The sequence below is a fragment of the Scatophagus argus genome, chromosome 14 (genome assembly GCF_020382885.2).
Source record: "Scatophagus argus isolate fScaArg1 chromosome 14, fScaArg1.pri, whole genome shotgun sequence".
NCBI classification, from domain to species: domain Eukaryota; kingdom Metazoa; phylum Chordata; class Actinopteri; family Scatophagidae; genus Scatophagus; species Scatophagus argus.
The window spans coordinates 16,712,592-16,731,320 of record NC_058506.1 but is presented as its reverse complement, the minus strand read 5'-3'; the positions used below and the strand labels follow the sequence as shown (position 1 = coordinate 16,731,320).

Genomic DNA, 18,729 nt, shown 5'->3' with positions numbered 1-18,729 from the left:
AGTTTTAACCATCACACCAATATGCTACAATCGTACGATAGCTGTGACTGACACCAGGTCAGCTGTGGTTACATTCATCTTAATGGTGAAATGACTCATCCTTGTAAAATGTGGTGAAATGAAAAACGACAGCTAACGTAGATTTTCATTGAAATTTAACATGGATGTCGCTCATGGTTGAGAATACAGCTTTCTGTAGCCATAGGAGGGAAAACATTTAGGCTACTTAAAGACTAAAACAGCTACATCAACAATTGTTTCATAGTATAATGATCATTAATGCCGTTCATTTCCGCCATTGAAGGCTGTGTTTTTTTCTTTTACTCACAGATAAACAATTAGACAAGGGTGGTTGCCTTTCCACGGATGGCATTTTTTCTGTTAACAACAGTCAACTCCAACCGCCAAAGGTTTAGTTATGCCTGAGTGGGATACATGAAAGGGACACACTTAACATCTAGAGCCACTGCAGCTGTGAACTGCACCGTAAGGCTTCCCCTTACTGATGATGTGCCAGCAGAGGCTACACAGGCCAACAGGCCAGCTATCACTGCCACTAACCACAGTCTAATTACCTCGCATCTGGCACCTGACTCAAAGCACTTTATATTCCCCAGTAATAGTCAGCCTCTGAGTGCTCTGCAGTGAGTTTAATAGCTGAGATTAGCCGGCCACGTTGTTTCTGAGGTTAATATTTTTATTATCTAATAAGGGACTTTAATGGAAAACCTTTTATGTGCAGCGCTCTCGTGATTTTCTCACACAGGGGAAAGTTAACTAATGAAAGTCTTTCGACCATAGTCAGGAACAGCCACAAAAAGCAGAATGAACGAGTGATTGTTTAGTCTTGTTGCTACGTTTTCAAATAGCCAAACTACTTAGGCCCTATGCATTTTGATGCCAAGTGCAGAAAGACATCATATTTTATTTGACAGACATATGACTACAAGCTGGACGCTTACAACACGTATCTCACCACCATGCAACATTCATGGCACACTGCATGTCCTGCTCCGACTAACATCAACCATGCATACCGTAAAACAGTCCCACATTAGCCCACATCCTAAAACCTGTCAGACTAGAGTCTCTGGGAATTTAAAGCAAAGGAAATCACAACGTTGAAAGATAAATAAACAGCTGTAATAACACTTGCTGAGGGATAATGTGTCAACTTCTCAATGAGGAAAAGAAACCGAGAGTGCTGCACATTTTGGGGAATTATATTATTATTATTAGGGGTTTTAAAAAAGGTTTTATGAAGACTTTGTGACAAAAAAGATGATTAAAAAATGGCCACTGTGATTGCTGAGATGTGTTGGAGCCCTACAAGTAGTCAGAGAAGAAAAACACATCAATGAGAATCAAGAGAAAGAAAAATACTGTAAAAAAAATGACAGTGCTGACATGACAGTTGACTCACAGCAAATCAAATTAATTAGCCATATTTGATTACTGAACTACTGCAAAGTAAAATTAAGTATTTCTACAGTGAGTACTTCAAGGCTTTCCCACAAATAAATAAAGCAATGACTTCACTTCTGAGCGAGTCAAAGAATGTCAAACAAAAACTATGATGGCAATAATAATCTCTGCTTTCTGACCCATGGTGCTGTCAGAAGAAGAACTCTCCTGTGCCGAGAGGCAGACGAGGGGTTAAGCCCCTCAAGAGCTGGAATCACATGTGTACCCCCCACACCGGACTGGGAATATTGCTGGGGCTTTAAATCTTGTATCTTTTAAGCTCGGTCTTGATCCCTGTGGAATAACAGTCTGAATGGAACGCTCCCACTACTCTTCCTTGGAGCAGATTTGAATTACTGGGCTCTAATGTTGGAGTGAGTACCACATAACAGGACAGAACAGGAGTCCTGACTGCAGCTGCCTGGGCCCTTCGCTACATGTCATCCTCTCCTCCCTCTCCCCCGTCTTTCCTGTCTCTCTGTAGTGTGAACGAAGAATTGAATTCCTCTGCAGCGCGTCTGAGGTGGGAGGCGACTGAAGCGATGTTTACCTACGTCCTGTGACCCGTATGAGTCGTGGTCATGGCTACAGATTATTCTAATCACATATTTCAAACCAAATCCCCGTTGGCTCATTGGGACGGATTCATGTAACTTCCCCACATAACGTTTGAGGCTAACAGTAATAAGCTGCACTGTATGTGAGCATTCCAGGTTTACGTGTTGTACACCAGGAGGCAATCAGTAATTGGACAAGTCTTATACTTTGAAAGTATAACATGTCCTGCTCTGCTTAGCACTGATGCTGATGGATGTCTTAGCACACTGAGGCCATCTTCTGAGAAAGGACACGGCCTGAATCCTTCCCGAGCAGTTTCTATCTGCTGAAACTGTGGATGTCATTCATCACTGAGAAAAATGTCAGAGGCAAGCTGACTGACTGAAGCTGGAAATAAACAATCTAATGTACAGTAAAAGCCATTTTCTCACAGTTTTCTTTAAACAAAATAAACCTGGAGTTAGGCGAATAGATGAGCTTTCACAGGTCATTCTGGAAAAATAAAATCTGGAATTTTATTTATTTCTCTTTTGAGCTGCTGGAAAAACACTCCTCCATCACGTTTCCTTTATTGTTTATAAACGATAACTAATATAAACAGACGCTCATATTGGTACTATGGACACAGTTTGCAATTCTCTATTAACCTGCTCTAAACAGCCTGACTCGACAGCAGTATTTAACAGTCTTTCCACCCCTCTTCCATCCACACTGTGATCCAATCACGACAGAGTCTGTGGAATTCTGGGAAAACTGACACTCTTGTTTGCTTTTACTTTTAAAGCTCTCGAAAGTCAACATGGCCTCTACGGGGGGCTTTCACCTTCAAAAGGGCACCAACTTCGATGTTCCTGACAACAAGGTATGCATTGAAAAACAGGATGGTTTGATTTCAGCCTGAGCGTCCAAAGTGTTCAGTTGTTGACTTGTTTCTACTTTATTGAGCCATTAAAAAAAAAAAAAAGATGTGAACCGAGGGGACAGACTTCAGCATGTTCATGGCAGGATGTCACTCTCACACAGATTAAATGACACCGAATGCCAAACATCTAGTGAGAGGCAGGTAGCTTTTAAAACGATCCCAAAGTAAGCCTGAGGTGTCTCTCTGTCTCATTGACGGCTTAGCCTGTCAATCAACCTCCAAGCCTCCTGAGGTGAAAGACAGTGACAGCAGACAAAGAGAGCTCCCTTTAAACCTCTTTAATCCATCAGCGGTGTCTCTCCCTCCAACGCCCCTCTGTCTGTCGTTAGCATCTGTCGCTTTCTTTAGCTCTGCCTCTCTCCTCTTGCTTTGACTGTCATCTTAAGTGCTAAATTAAGAAAACAGTATGGTCTGGCTGTGCTCCAGATCTCACTGCAGGAGCAGCCAGCTTTGTTCCTTGTGCTGCGGATTATCCTGTCAGATCTCGCTTCAAAGGTAGACCCAGAGATGTGATAACTGAGCGGGAAGTTTTCACTCTCTCTGGGATAATAATGTTCTACGGGGGGAAGAAAATCACTAATGGATTTATTCTGAAATCTGAGAAACTGAGACTTTTCCATCTGTGTGGCTTTAGTATATGTTTTGGCTAAAGATACTGATTTGAAAAGCCATCAACCTGGTTATTTGTTTTTTTTAATACAGTCATTTATCATTCAGAACAAATATTATCTTGGACTGAAAAGTGAGCAGTGCTTTCATCCTGGGTTTCAGACAGTTCAAGTTTATTTTTTAATAATGTTTCAAACTAAAAAACATGAGATACATTTTTTTCTCCTGGAAATTAAGTTTGAAAAGTCTTTACTGTAATAGTGTTTCGTGTACTGCTGACCAGCGTCGGGTCGGGTCAGAGTTAGGGTGTGTTGGGCTCAGGTGAAGAGGGGAAATATGAACTGACGGAGCGAATGACTTTGTCAGTCACAAAAGTGTTAACCAACATAGAAAATCCTTCTGACCATTTCAGGAGAGAGTGTGAGAATATGACATGCTGCACAACTGTGGGATTTTTGTTCTGCTAAAGCATTTCACTTTTATATCATTTACACCTCCTTCTATAATCTGGATTGTCTTATATTCAGAACAACGCAGTATTTGCTATATTTTCTCAACCGTCAAAAGTGAATATCAGGAGGATATCAAGAGTGTTGCTTAGTGTTGCATGATGATATTCAAGGAATATTCAAGATTTAGCCATCATGAGGTTCTCTAACAAAAACCACCATGTCAGTGTTTGCATTCAGAACCCACAGAGCGTGAAAATTCTCTCAGAACAATTTTTTTTGGCAATGAGGGGACGCTGACACTCGAGCTTCAGACATTCACAGCTGGTAACACTCCGCTAATAGCAGCCAAGGGTTAAAGGACTTTAAGGACACCTCAGTGTTCTTTAAGTCATCACTGAGGTTCTAAAAACATTAATCATCGTCGGTCCAGTGCAATGCAGGTCATAAACCCACTTCTTTGAGGCCCGGGCTATTGTTGCTCTAACATACCGACACTTGGCTTATACCGTAATTACAATTTTCACAACTTTTGGAAAACATAGAAGCTGTGAAAGGAATGTTTCAGTTCAGAGAATTAGCCCTCCTCTGCTGCTGTCAGCGTCACATGACTCCTCCGCAAGAGCTGGAACGCCGAGCGGTCAAAAGGCAGGCAGGAAAACCATATTTCTCACTTTATTATCTGATGTGAAGTTGTTTTTGCAGTAAATTACCAAACCACGACTTTCCTCTCCTGTTCATCCATGTGTGAGCTATTTAAAGCATGTCATCTTTCTCCCTCTCTCTCTCTCTCTCTCTCTCTCTGAGGCTTCCTCTCAATGCCCCAACCTCGCTGTCTGTGTCTTTCTATAAAAGGAAAACTATGTCAGTTCGACATGGGAGATCAGAACAGTCAGACAGAAGCAGCCTGACGAAGGCAGACTCCTTTGCATAGTAGGAAATATTTTCTTTTCACCTTAGTCATACACAAAACACAGTCTGTGCGAACTGCATAGATGCATGCAGACAAACCAGCTGCGTTTGCACATTCAAACTGTCTCATTTTATAGCTGCTCAACAGTGGAGCAGCCTCGTGCATCAAAGCCATAATAACCGATATTATATCGTCACAGAGTAACAGAAATACAACATTTGAGGATGGGATTTGGTTGGTGATGTGGAAGTGTGTGTTTGGTATCTTTTAAAAACAATTAACTATTTGTCAAAAATGATGCAGATGGTAACAAAATGCTGCCTTTCAAGTCCCTCTGAATTTCAGCAATTTTCCCATACTCAAAAGTACACTAAAAATGTAGGTTGCAGCAGAACCGCATGATGTTTTTCTCCACCATCACACAGACATGTAAGCATTCACAGAAACACACCCACACAGAAATCCCTACCTCCATCCTCGGCCTCGAGGATTTCCTGGAGGTATTTGAAGGAGCCGGACTGTTTGGGTACAGAGGCGGGCTCCTCGTAGTCCTGCAGCATCTTGTAGACGTCTGACTGCGTGTCGAAACCATTACGGCTCACAGGGGAGTGGATGGGAGGCTCCGGGCTGAAGGAGACAAGATGGGGCAGGGATGCAATATTACTGCAATGCAATCTGTTTAATGGTGACTAGATGATGAGTGACAAAAAACATTCACTTCCCGTGGATCAGTTAGTCAAGACATCCTGTAAAGCAACGACTGCAATGAACTTTGACTCCTACTGTTTCTTTAATGACTCATCAGCCAAGTTGAAAAACAAAATCTAGTTGCATTTGGCACTTGGTGGATGTGAATTTCAGACCCAGCCATAAAGGATCAAGAAAACAAGTAAATGCGCTACCACTGGGGTCACTGGGTTTGTGTTTTTTGTGGCGTCAAGTATGGCCACTGTATTTTTTATCTTTTGTTAGATGGTGTCATTATGTGATGTTTAACCAAGGGAGCAGTGAAAGGAGCTGAAGTAGCCTAAACAAAAAGATAAAAGAAGTAGAAGACAGCTGCTAGACCACCAAGGGAAGAAAAGAAAATTTGACAGAAAAGCAGCTGTAGAAACATATTTCTTTTGTTTAAACAGACTATGTAGAGCACATCTCACGGATTTTCCTTTCTCGGAGACAGCAGAGGGGAAAGCAGAGGTGTACACTTTGCACTCGGCATGCGATTCCACAGAAGTGAAGTCTTAATCACAATAGCCCTGCGCTACGGTTCTGCATATTCATCCATCCATCAAGTTATTCCCAAACCTACCAGGATGGAGCCCTGTCATTCGATAAATGCAAAACTCCGGGAGATGAGCAAGGCCGCTGACAGATGTGCTCAAATCCCGACACACTTAACTGCATGTTTGTCTCCAGACTCCCCTCCAGGAATCTGAAGAAAGCGCTTCACCGCAGCCTGTGTGTGTGTGCGTGTGTGTGAGAGAGAGAGAGAGAGAGAAAGAAAGATATAATCGTGTATAATCGTGTCCTGACTGACAGCGGGCAATGAGCAGTGTCACGACGTTGTTTAACTGCGTGCCTGCCTCTATGCGGTGTGTGGGCCTCGTCAGGATTAACAGTCCATTCCCGGGGAATCCTGGGAGTGCTGGAGAGGATGTTCACCGGGAGACTAAACACACACATTTATTGCCCGCTTGGGGGAACGCACAACAACAAATGGCTTTACCAGTCCACGTGGCCATCTGCGCAGGTGTGTCAAGAGACATGTGAAGTGTGTCTATGTGTTAGAGTGTCACATAAACACATGGAGTGTGTAGCAGAACATACTGTAGATGACATTTTACATTAAGTCTTGCCAGGTGATGCTTGGACTTCAGAGATTAAGATGGAAATTTAAGATGATGGGCCCTATTTAAATGATTTACAGTGCATGATGCTTCCAGTATATATTAACGTACTTATCTTGTCTTCTGAACCAAGCTATTGGACTCTTTTGCATAATTTGATCACCTCACCTATGTGTGGCGCTGATGGTAAGGCCTCCCATCTTGCTTGGCAGAGATCTGTCCCCATTGCTGCCATTGTGAGCGTAAAGTCCTGCCGGGTTGTTGTACTGAGCGTGCCCGGTTCCATTTCCATACCCGTAGCTGTGGCCGTTGTTCGGTCTGGAGTGTCCATTATTCAAGTGAGCTGGTTGGGGGGCCTGCGGGGACTGGGGTTCAGGGGTGTATGAAGGTTTACGGCTGTAACCGCTGTATCCACTGCTGATAGGACGGAAATTCTGAAAGGAAAAAAGTAAAAGAAAACATCACGAAATATCCAATGTTTTTCATTCAGAACTGCAAACAAAAACAGACAAACATGGATGCGATGATAAAAGAGAAAGTGCATGTTACATTAAAGAAAGAATTCAAGAATTCGTCATGTTGGGAGGAAGAAAAGAACGGCTAATGGACCTATTACAGAATACCCCGTTATGTTCTGGCCCAGGAAATGAAAGTAAAAAGAAGAGTGGAACGAGAAAACAAGCCCAGTGGTGCCCTGAGAAGAAAACCACATTTCTTCAGAGGCGAAAATGTGGTTGTTCCCAAATGAGGCTTTGCAGCGGCGAGGATTGAAAGAAAAGCTTTTTCCACTTCATTTCTCCTTTTCCCTCTTTAATAGCGAGGCTTGCATCAGATTTCCTGCAGATGTTTCTGTCAAAACAAATTAACTTGCGGGGTGTAAATATTGAAAGAATGTTTTGTTTTTTTTTTTTGTTTCTTTCCTGGCTGCTTCTTCTATGGATTGAAGAGTTTGTGGAAGCCGACAGAGCTATAAGATTATTATCTTTTTTGTTGATGTGCTGCAGCAGGCTTCCTACGTTCTTGCCACACAGTTGCTCTGCAGGAGCTGTTTAGAAGAATGTGCTGGACTAATGCAGGACAGATGCACAGTCACCTACTCTTACACCACTGTATACCCAACAAGTGTGTTTGCTCTGAGGTCAACGCCCTCCTCCACAGTGTCACCAACGAGCCTCTCAGTGGTTACCACAGCTATCAGCACATTTGAGTGATAACGTTTACTGCCAGCCTGGCTCGTCTGTCTCACAGAATGAACTTTACAGATAAAGTTTTATTGCATGGCCCGCGATGATGTCACCACCCCTGATAGTGCTTCAGTGCTTTGAATTTGACATTCAGAGATAGCCAGCAATTTTGAAACGACTAAACAGGGCTGCATATTATCATAACTTTAGACTGTAAACATTTTAGCTCAAACAAAGTGACTTGTTTATAAATTAAGCAATGCAGTAGGATGACTGTTGTAACTGTGACCCACTGGAATGAGTGTGTGTGCTTGTGGTGAGATTGTCTGTTGTTGTGTGTGTGTGTGCATGTGTTTTGGGCAAGATTAAAGTGCCTGAGCCACAGGAGGTGGAGGTTCACAGCTTCTCCAGACAGGACCCCTGTCATTACAACAGATGGGTCTGCTGGATGTCCTCCTGTCCGCAGCCCTCGCCTGGACCACACATGCACTAACACTCACGCACACACACACACAAACACACACATATAGGTCTTCTGTAATCAGCATTTCTAAGAGACCTCCTATCCTCTTGAACTTGGAAAAGCGTTCTGTCATTGCCATGCCTCCTGCAGTTAAGACAAATGACTTTCAAGAAATTCAAAACCACCTCTTCCTACTCTCCCCAGTAACCTCCAACAGCAAAGATGGATGAATTCAGAAAACCTCTGAACAAAATGCTGATAGACATTCATGGTTAGAGTTTGGAGAGGCGGGCAGGGGAGTCAGCATCGAGTGCGGCTTCTCTCCCAAAGCCAAACCCTGTTTGGGCAGGATGTCAGAACCACCCAGCTCTCTGCGGCTCCTTCTCCAAGTAAACCAGACACTCTGAAGCCTGGATCTCACCACAGGGCAACATGGGCCAAACCAGATCTTACTCGTTATCTTTAGCCTTATTTGTTCAGATGTTGGACCTCATGTGATTTTCATCAAAGGTTCCCTCAACCTCAACCTTTTGGGAATAGGACAGAAATAATCACGTTTGACAAAAATCACAGAAGCTTCGGCAACATTTGTATTGACTTGTGCTGGTGTTACTGAAGGGGAATTTTGCATTTAAAAAAAAAAGCTTTCAAAATGATTTGTAAATTCCACCATCTCCTCCAAAAACTGCATGTTGTAGCTGAAATAATTCTCAAGAGATTCAAATATTCTGGTTTGTAATGCTGACATATTATTGATCATTTTTAAACACACGCAGTTTGCTTGAGCCTGGGATTTACATTTAATGATCATGTCACCAATTGTGGTACCACCCTGCTGCCGAAAACCTTCTGTGAATGGATGGATTTAAATTTCAGGAGGGACGTTTTACTGCCTGAAATCTCTTAAGTGCCCTTTTTGAGCCTGGCTGTCTTTTATTCCACCGCTCATTTCCTGCGAACACACCCAGAACTGGACGGGTGAAGTTTTTCAGTACAAACTGCTGTCTCTACATGCCTTTGTAGTTTTAAGAAGAATCCATTATTCACTATTACTACAATAACTCCATGACTGTCAGGCGAGCTTATTCATGCCTGTATTCAGAGAATTAAGGAGGCAAATGGTGGAAAATCCCTCAGAGTGTATTATGTTACCTGTTCCTGTAGTGGCACGACAGCAAAGGCATTTATAACTCGTAATCTGTACAAACATGGCATGCAAAGGAGGACAGGTAATTGCCTGCTAACACACAATATATGGTGATATATTTAAAGAAAGATAAACAAACAAATCAAAAAGCATTCAGTGGACTTTTACTGACTGGAGAGGAAGTTTCCCTGAAGATGAAATCAAGTCAATTGTATCCACCGATGGGCTCCACAATCCAAGCGACCAATGACATCCTCTATCCTAACAGCCTTAAACTTAACATCAACAGCCAAAATCATGACCTCGTTACTCACAATAACCTTGGTGTTAGCAGTTTCACATAGGAACTATTTTCTTACTGTATCACAGCACAGAAGAAAGCTTGCATCTACTCATGGACGAGAGGCTTCCTAAAAGCTAACTAAGCTTGCTAACGTTAGAGCTCAGCTAAGGAGGATGCTGTTAATGTTTACATCCTGTCCTGTATGAGACTCTCACTCATGAGTAAATGTATGTCTTTCTTCTGTGTGTTGATACACTGGAGTTTGGTAGAAAGAAAATAGTTCCTACATGACTACTGCTACAACAAAAAAATCTTCTGCTTCAGTATTTCACTGGTGGCAGCAGCAGGTACATGTTGTCCCATTATTTAAGCTCACACCCCTGCCTCTGTTTCAGCTGAACCTGGACCCCCTTTCCTAAACATTCCTCTTGTCTTTCTTTCTCATAACACTTTTTCCTCTCTGGCCTCGCTTGTCTCTTGCACAGATATGTGCTTTGGGCGCATGGCAGATTTATAAGGCAGCACATCTGGTGCTTGCCTTATAAAAATGCCAGTTTGGTAACATTCAGATCCTGTAAGTGCTTTCAAGTTGCACTAAAGGTATAAAGGCTTGGTTTCTTTGTTAGTACAAAAATCATCTGTAGGCAAACTAAAAACTAAAAATATTTAGTCCATTTTTCCATGTCTGGACTACATACAGGTTCAGTGGAGATATTGCTTTGCACTGGTGAATGCCTGATCGCCCCAATTCCCTCGGTCACCTTATCTTGTTTTCCCAATGTAGTCCAAACAGCTTAAAAGTTAATATGAGCAGCTTTGGTTTATCTCCAGCAGAAACTCAACACTGAACAAGATTGTTGAAAAAGGCCATCTGTGAGATAATCTATTTCATAATTTTTCTCTCTTGAGAATGGCTACGCTTTCATTTCCCCCCAAATCTTGACTCCCTCCTGGGTCAAAGGAGGAGAAACTTCGAAAGGAGAGTGGGGAGGGGGAGTATTGCCTACTGCTGTATCGACATAAATTCAGGCTGCCATGATTTCACTGACCTGTTTAACACACAGTAACCAAGCATGGCTAAAGGTTAAGAATGACTGGCCATACATGAGCATATGTGCACGCCAAAGAAGCAGAGAAAGAACAAGATAGAAAAGGAAGAAAGAAAGACAGTTTAAATGTATGTGCATTTACCTCTGTTTAAGCTCTTATACACTGAGTTATGTTTAACTGAGGTGAATTCACGAAGGCACAAAGTTCTTCCATTCATCAACCTGACAAAAAGTTACCCTGACTAATAAGGGCTTGAACGAGAGAGGACTGCAGTTTCAGCTCTGCGACCTCAGTCCACATTTTGGTCAGAGAGCAGTAGACAGATGAGAAGGGGAGGGGGTTAGAGGAGAAAAAGGTGGAGGACATTAATTGAAATCATATGAGTGCCTTAGACTGAGGACTGAGACCTCAGCCTGCCTGCCTCACACATGCACAAATTCATGTTAACACACACACACGCACACACACAAACATGTGCACCACCTCCTTCTTTCTGCTTCCTGCATCGTTTAATCCCCCTGGACCTTCGAAATTAAGCTTTTCACATGGTGCTCTGCATCGCTAAACAAACAAAGCCAGCCCTTTAGGGATCCCTGGGCCTGGCCCTGGGTGTCTCACTGGGAGGACAGACAAACGAGCTAGAGGAGGTGGCAGGGAGCTGAGGTGGGGGTCTGAGACAGAAGAAATGCTTCACAGAAGATGGATTTAGTGTTAGAATTCAGTGTGATGTGATGTATTTTCTCAGTTCCCTAAAGCTATTCAGACAAGTTGACTTCCACACTTTGCTTGAACTGAATTCTATCTGACGTATACCAGCCTGGATGTATTAACATGGGCAAAAATCTGATTCAGCTTGGACTAAATGAACATCACATTGTAGAGAAAGCTACCTGGGCTAAAATTAGCTCACAATCTTCAGTGTATGAAAAAGACAGGTTTGTTAGTGCCCGACTAACGGTTCTCCCAGCTGGCCATATTTTCACCTCCCGATAAATTATTTATTTCATGTACCTCATTATGGATTTTTATTTCTTCATAAGCCAAAAACTATGAATTTAGTTGGTTATCAAACTCTAAAACTATAAAAATGCAAGCCAGTTCATATACAAGTCCAGGTCCCTTTCAAAATTCATGGATCTCTTACCCTGCTACCACTGTGACCTCGAAAGTAGCAGAAAATGAATGGATGGATAGACCTTAGAAATCTTATTTTAATCATTTGAACAACCTTTGAAATACAGTTACTTTCAATCTTCTAAATTTGAGTGCGCTTGGATGAATGCAGTCTCTTTCTTTCCCCTGCAAAGAGTGCTCTCAGTGACCTTGACAACTTCCCAGCCAAGCAGAGCAAGAGGGCCCAGAAGACTGATTTGGACATTTCTGAGGATTACCGTCTGATTAGTGAACACAAACAACCAAATAAGTAGGGTCACAGGTCTGCGATCTTAAAAGCCCGCTGTGTGAATGAATGTGGAGCTGCTAAGAGACGTGCCAGCAATGCTGCACTGCTCTGAGATTCCCGGGTACAGGATTAACTAGCAGTGGATGCAGTAAATTTGTTTTGGAAACCTTTTAGAGTACTCTAAACCCTTTAATGGCCACATATCAGGATCTTAATGGTGTTTAACTCATTTTTTATTCTAACTGGCTGAGTTCACTTTTTGTCATTCCTCAACGTAAATATGCATCTTTGACAAATGAAGGTTTGAACTTATGACCTCTATCAAGTGTTTAACTTATCACTACCATGTGTTTTTAAAGGCAAATGACAGTTATTGGAAAGAAACCGCCTTGTTCCATTCATAAAACAAATGTGTATCATGCAACCATTTTTTTTTTCCTTTTTGTCTAAAGTAAAAATCAGTTCTGAGCACTGAAGGAATTACGGCCTGTAAGTCATGCAAGGACTTTGTCTGTCAGCTCCTATTAATGTTGGCTTGGAGAATTCGCTTTCAGCTGCCAGCTCCTGGGCTTGGGACTGGAAGCTTCTGTGACGTGTGATCCAGATCTTGCAGCTTCCGCATTGCGAAGCCTCATTCTTTCCACAAGGCCATAGTGCTCGGCCACAATAGCTATCACTTTAATAACAGGGTGGCCGCCATCGATTGCATTCTTATACCGTTTGCCAAAAAAATACTTTTTGGCTTAAGCATTGACCAAGAGGCCATTCCCACCTACTTGAAACTGCCACTGTGTAATTTAAGGGAAGGAATTTTGAAAACCTGAAATGTCAGAAACTGGTAGTATTGCTTTACTTCTGCATAAAACCGTTCCAGGAGTAGAAACAACAGATGTACAATGAGATAACCATTTACAAGGCAGAGAGGCATTTACTCTCTTTGACTGTCTTTCACATTGGGAAAAGATTCAGATTTAAGATAAGTATCTGCCACTAAAGCCACCAGACATTATTTCATCTTGCAAAACCTGATGCAATTCACATCTTGATATCGACCAAAGCGATAATTTGCTTATTTCACCACTCAAGCTTGAACACTGCAGATGAAAATATCAGATGAACTACCGGGATCAGATGACATCAGCAGCAAAAGAAAAGCTGCTAAATGAGGGAATAACAAACCGTCTGTCATGATGCTACTCATCAGCCATCCTGTGATCTAACGTGTTTGGCCTTGATTCTTTTTGTCCAAATGAGTAGAGGTGGCTAATGCTGAAAATTCAAATACCTTTTCTCCAGTCCAGTTCAAGACTTGTTGACACAGGCTAAGCAGTTTCCATTTTATCGCATCAACGTTCTGATGCAAATCAGGACACTCATCAGTCACAACACTGTTGTTAATACTGGGACCTTATGGTGCTGCTTTGCTCTGACAATATTCAAGTGAGGAAAGTTTATTCAGCCAGAAAGATGGACAAGCTTATGACAAGGAAAAAAAGGTGACTGATTGAACTTAAATGACAAATTATTTCAGTAAAGTTCAGCTTTGAAGGTTTGTGTTGCTGGTTTCTTGTTAATGGTTGATCAGTATACGCATTTCATCTTTCAAAAGTCCTTAATGTCCTCTCTCTCATGCACCCTCTTTTTTTCATGAAATGTGAATGCTTTGTGAAGCATCTAATTAGAACTCATTTATCTTCCCATAACTACATGGGGGAACTTATGACATCTTATCATTATCTCTTCCTTGCCACCGTTCGTTGGCAAATTATTTCTATTTCAGGAACATGTGTGTGTCATCCGGTATGAGGACAGTTCTTTGGAAAAACATCATGCAGTTGTACTGAATACCCCCAAACTGATATGCTGCTGTGAATACAATGACGTCAACAATATGGAGTCATACGCTTACTGATATCCAACAATACAACATTTCCTCATTGACTTTTATGAGAGACTCCCGTGTCAGCCTGGGCAAAAGGAAACACCTCATGGCTTCCATGTGTCACTTCCTTCTCAGTAACTAATTCCCACAAGTAAGACTGGAAGTTCCAACTCAGCCAGGTGGTCAACAGCAGGGAGCCCATGAATAAAAAGGGAAACGTTAAATACAGAATGTCCTGAAGGATGTCGTCATCGGATTCATAACTATTTGGGAGCTATTTATAGAGCTCAAGAGGTACAATTTCTGCCTTCTGATGCTCCTTTTGCAATATTCTTAGTAAACCTGAGATATATAAACACCACTGAATCCCTGTGTAAACTGGAAAAATGTGTGGTCATTTTCCACAGGGTTTGTTTTGTTTATACATACGTTGAAGTGTCCTGGTATGCTTCTTTGGTTTCGGTTCTCGCCCTGCTAGCCAAAGTCTACTCCTTCAACAAGAGTCCCAAGGTCGTGGTGGTGGTAGGCAAGTTGTGGACACGTTGTGGACACGTTGTGGACACGTTGCTTCAAATCAGCGAATTCAAATCAGCAATTGTGTTGTAATTCTCATCCAGCAATTAGATTCAGTTAAATTTTACTCATGCTGTCCAAGCTGGCTCGTCATTGGAGTGACTGTGGGTCAACAGCATCACATAGCTCAGAATGGATTTGGTTCGGCCAGCGTGAGAGAGATCCGGTGCGTATATTGTTTCCACTGTGTCTGAGGAACAAACGGCCTTGTTGTGTGTCAGCCGCATCTGAATGCAGCATGAAACAAAGAAAGAGAGGGCCTTGGTCTTTTACGTGACCCCAGGGAGCGTATGTTTCCTCTTTTCATGCAAAGAGGAGTCCACCTGAGCATGACGATAAAGTGGCCCTGATTTGGCAGTTTCCAGCCGTTCAGGTTCACTTCATTAAACAACACGCCAGGGAACATTCTCGACTTTAGTGAGGGAGAGAGAGGAAAGACTGGATAAGATGTTTCCAAGATACAGCGAGAGGCAGAGTCGGAGAGAAAAGAGCACGAGGCAGACAGATTCGCTACTCTCGTATTACCCACACGCAAAGCCCTCTTGTCATGCATGTCTGTGTTTGTATAAAACAGTTGTAGATGATGGCTCCTCTCACTCAGGTTTGGTATTTCCTGGTGTTAATCAATGCAAGACCCGACCGGTTGCTGGGATTGTGACACTGGTGCAGCGGATCGGACCACTGGCTGGACAGAGAGCACTTAGGTTACTCTGAGATATACATATAATTGGACAGTTAAAGCTTGTGGGTTGGCTGAATCTTGGCTTGTCCTGCCACCTGACAACCAATAAGAATCAAGTAATTTCTATGCCCACACCTGTGATTAATTTAGCAATTGGTCATTTAGTAATTTAGTAACTGTTCATTAATTAATGTCCACTGATAAGCCTGTAATATTATTAATGTCAGACAAAAATATAATTTAATAACAATTATGGTGCTACAATCATAAACCATCCCGATGAATCACGAATGCTGAAGCCTCTTTCACTTTTGTCTCTGCCACTGAAAGCGACACTTTCCTGTAAGGTGTGAAACTCCCACTGATGAATGGAGAGATCAATTTCACTTCTTCCTCTTTGTGTTTTCATTCAGCGCCCTCTCAGACAAAGAGACCCTGCCTCAGTGAGGGCTGAGAGACACACACATCAGTCCTGACTCCACAGCTACCACAATACAAGACTTGACAAATGGACACTCACATGTCTGAGCAACAATATGTTCATTGTCTGTCACACAGACTCCATGTTCACGGCATACACACACACACACACACACACACACACCTCCTATTCTCTCTGTGCTCAGAACTGAAACCTGTTGGCTTGCCAGCTCTGGAAAACTTGGGAAAGATCATCTGCTAGAGTTCATCATGCCTTCAATATCCGTTTGGCAGCTCATACGATTAGAGAACAATCAAGACACTATTTCAAAACCATTCAAAGAACAGTGGGGTGCATTATCCCATTTATAATAATGTGAATGATAGTGTTCATGCAATTTACAGATCAAGTGTTATGCCCGTTTCCATGGATTCTGTTTATGGTGTAAACAGACTGAGAAGACTTGGGTCACACGCCCAGTGAACTGTACTTTAAAGTTATGACCATAGATGTGAGTGATCCTCACTTGTGATGTGGTAAGAAGCACAGCACTATGATTCAAAGCCATAGATTTTAAAGTAGAAACCGAGTTTAACATAAATTAGACCGTAGAAATGTACTGCTTCATCAGTAGCCACCTTGTTTTCAAGTGAAAAAGAAGAATTTACTGTCACTGACATCTCCTCCAGAGTCAAACCAGCATTCTCTGTAGGGCTAATGACCACAAGGGGTGAGATATCAGACAAAGCCTTTTATTTCTTTGGATTAATTAATCCTTAAAATGTGTGATCAATCCCTCTTGAACGGACTTACTCAACACTGTTGCACTTCCACAGACATGAAACACTCCTGTGCATAAGATCAGTGCATAAGATCAACAGCTGTGTACTCGAGGGTCCATAGCACAAGCATGTGTACATCAGACCTTGGTGGGAGAAGTTAACTGTGACAGCCAAAGCGCATTTCTTCATATTCCCAAACTTTATGATTTAAAGAAACGTCAGACATTTTTGGAACCAGGCGACGCCTTCCACTTCACAGCTCTGTTTAATGAACACATGTGCAATCCAGTGTTACTGAGACAATCATATGTGGTGGAAGTCCAAGAGCCAAACAAAGACTTCATCGAACCTCGCTGACTAGTTCTTTCTCTCATTTGTGAGTAATTTTAAGGTCATTTAAGGCCTGAGAAAAATCTGAGCACTGAAACTCTGCGTTAGTAGCAGGAAAAATTCAGAGGTTCAGACCTGACAGAGTCCCAGTGGGTGTGAATTTGAATGTTAAGGAACCCTTGTGACTTGTGCTTCAGTAAATCCAGAGTAAACAGTGGTTACCTGTGAGTCAGGCTCCATGTAAGGGCTTGTCTTGCCATCTTCACTAACTGTTGGCGACCACACTCTGTCTCCTGATCCCGACCTGAAAGACAACACCCATGAGAGCGAGAGAGTCAGATAAATCTTGTGCCATCTGACACCCAATCACTGAAGCATGCAGCCTTTTCTGCTGAGAAGTATGAATTTTGCCTTTGCTGACAGGTTTTCCACAGAAGATCCAGTGTAAATATATCAGAGTGTGAACATTTAAAAAGAAACTGAAAAAAAGAGCAAAAGTAAAGACATTATTTACTTTTAATTTTCTTAGAATTACTGTAAACTGGGAAAGATGATGGCTTGAGCGTCACATGATATCTCAATAACTGCTGTCCTCTTTATGTGCCAAAACACTCACTTAGCTGCAGCTAATAAATCAAAAACTGTACCGGTAGCTTTTTAAGAGTGATCATGTGTTCGTTTGTGTGTGAGGATGTGGTGTTGTACATTTGGCAGGTTTTCCCATTAGGAAAAGGGATAAAGCCTCTTTGTGCCTCTGGTACAAAGATAAAGTCATCATCACATCATAACTCCACGGTATGCACTATGCAGTTTCTGGAAAAACCCATGACATTCTGGGACATGGATATTTTAAAAGTAGCCATAACTGAATTACTAGAATCCCTCCCCCCCCAACTGGCAGGAATGATAAACTCAATATTTACAGCACGACTGAATGCGCCTACTGTGCATGCAAAAGCAGAGGTCCACATGATTTACTGTAAAAGGCAGAAGTTACATGCTTTGGTGAAATTAAGGGTGTGCAACTTATTTCTCAGGCCGCTAAGACGCTGTGATTAATCCCCAAAGGCATCGTTTGTTATGTGCTGAAGTAGTGGAAGTTTGCATGTCATACTCAATCGGAACGCATCCAACTTTCAAAAAGGAGAGCAGAGCAACTTAAGGTCAGCATGTGTCTTTGTGTTTGAGCTTCTGCCATCTACCCTGTATTCTTTCACAAGTCCATCCCAAAAACTATTAACCATGAGTATGTGTGTGTGTGTGTGTGTGTGCATGAATTTGTCAACCCCCGCAGTGGAGAGAGTTGACGTTGAAAGAGGTGAGGTCATCAGGCTGCAGCTGGCACAGCATTGGCTGTGCTGAGGCAATGCTTCAGATATGAACAGCGGAGGTGTTGCTATCAAGGACTCTCTTATGAGACGGTGTGAGACTGGTGGACAAGCAACAGCTACTGCGTGGGATGATGCCTTCGTGTTTGTAGACTGTTTGGTTTCGATGGTTACCGCACAAACAGCCTACTGAGTAAAAAAAAAAAAAAAAAAATCAGTCTGAAGTGGCCTATTCGAATTGACATTTCAACCGTCCATCTATAATAACGGAGATGTGAATGCTGAGGCGTGAATGGAAACTGTGAGAAACAGACCAGCTTGGGATTTACAGTCCCACACTCATTACACTGTAGGCCAGTCTGAGGTGGGATTTCAGTAACGCACTTTATATTTAAAGAACCACTTGAAACACCACTGTTTGAACTTTTGGCTTATTTCAC

The 18,729-nt window shown here is 42.3% G+C and overlaps 1 protein-coding gene across 2 annotated transcripts in view; it reads right to left on the bottom strand.

Annotated features, from left to right (window-relative positions):
• pdlim4 (PDZ and LIM domain 4) overlaps positions 1-18,729 on the bottom strand; it is a 42,837-nt gene that overhangs the window by 5,642 nt on the left and 18,466 nt on the right. For both annotated transcript variants that reach the window (XM_046410309.1, XM_046410310.1), the window contains exons 3-5: positions 17,184-17,265; positions 6,931-7,196; positions 5,385-5,542 (exon numbers count right to left, since the gene is read on the bottom strand). In XM_046410309.1, coding sequence (XP_046266265.1) covers positions 5,385-5,542; positions 6,931-7,196; positions 17,184-17,265 — 506 coding nt within the window. The remainder of the gene's footprint in view (positions 1-5,384; positions 5,543-6,930; positions 7,197-17,183; positions 17,266-18,729) is intronic.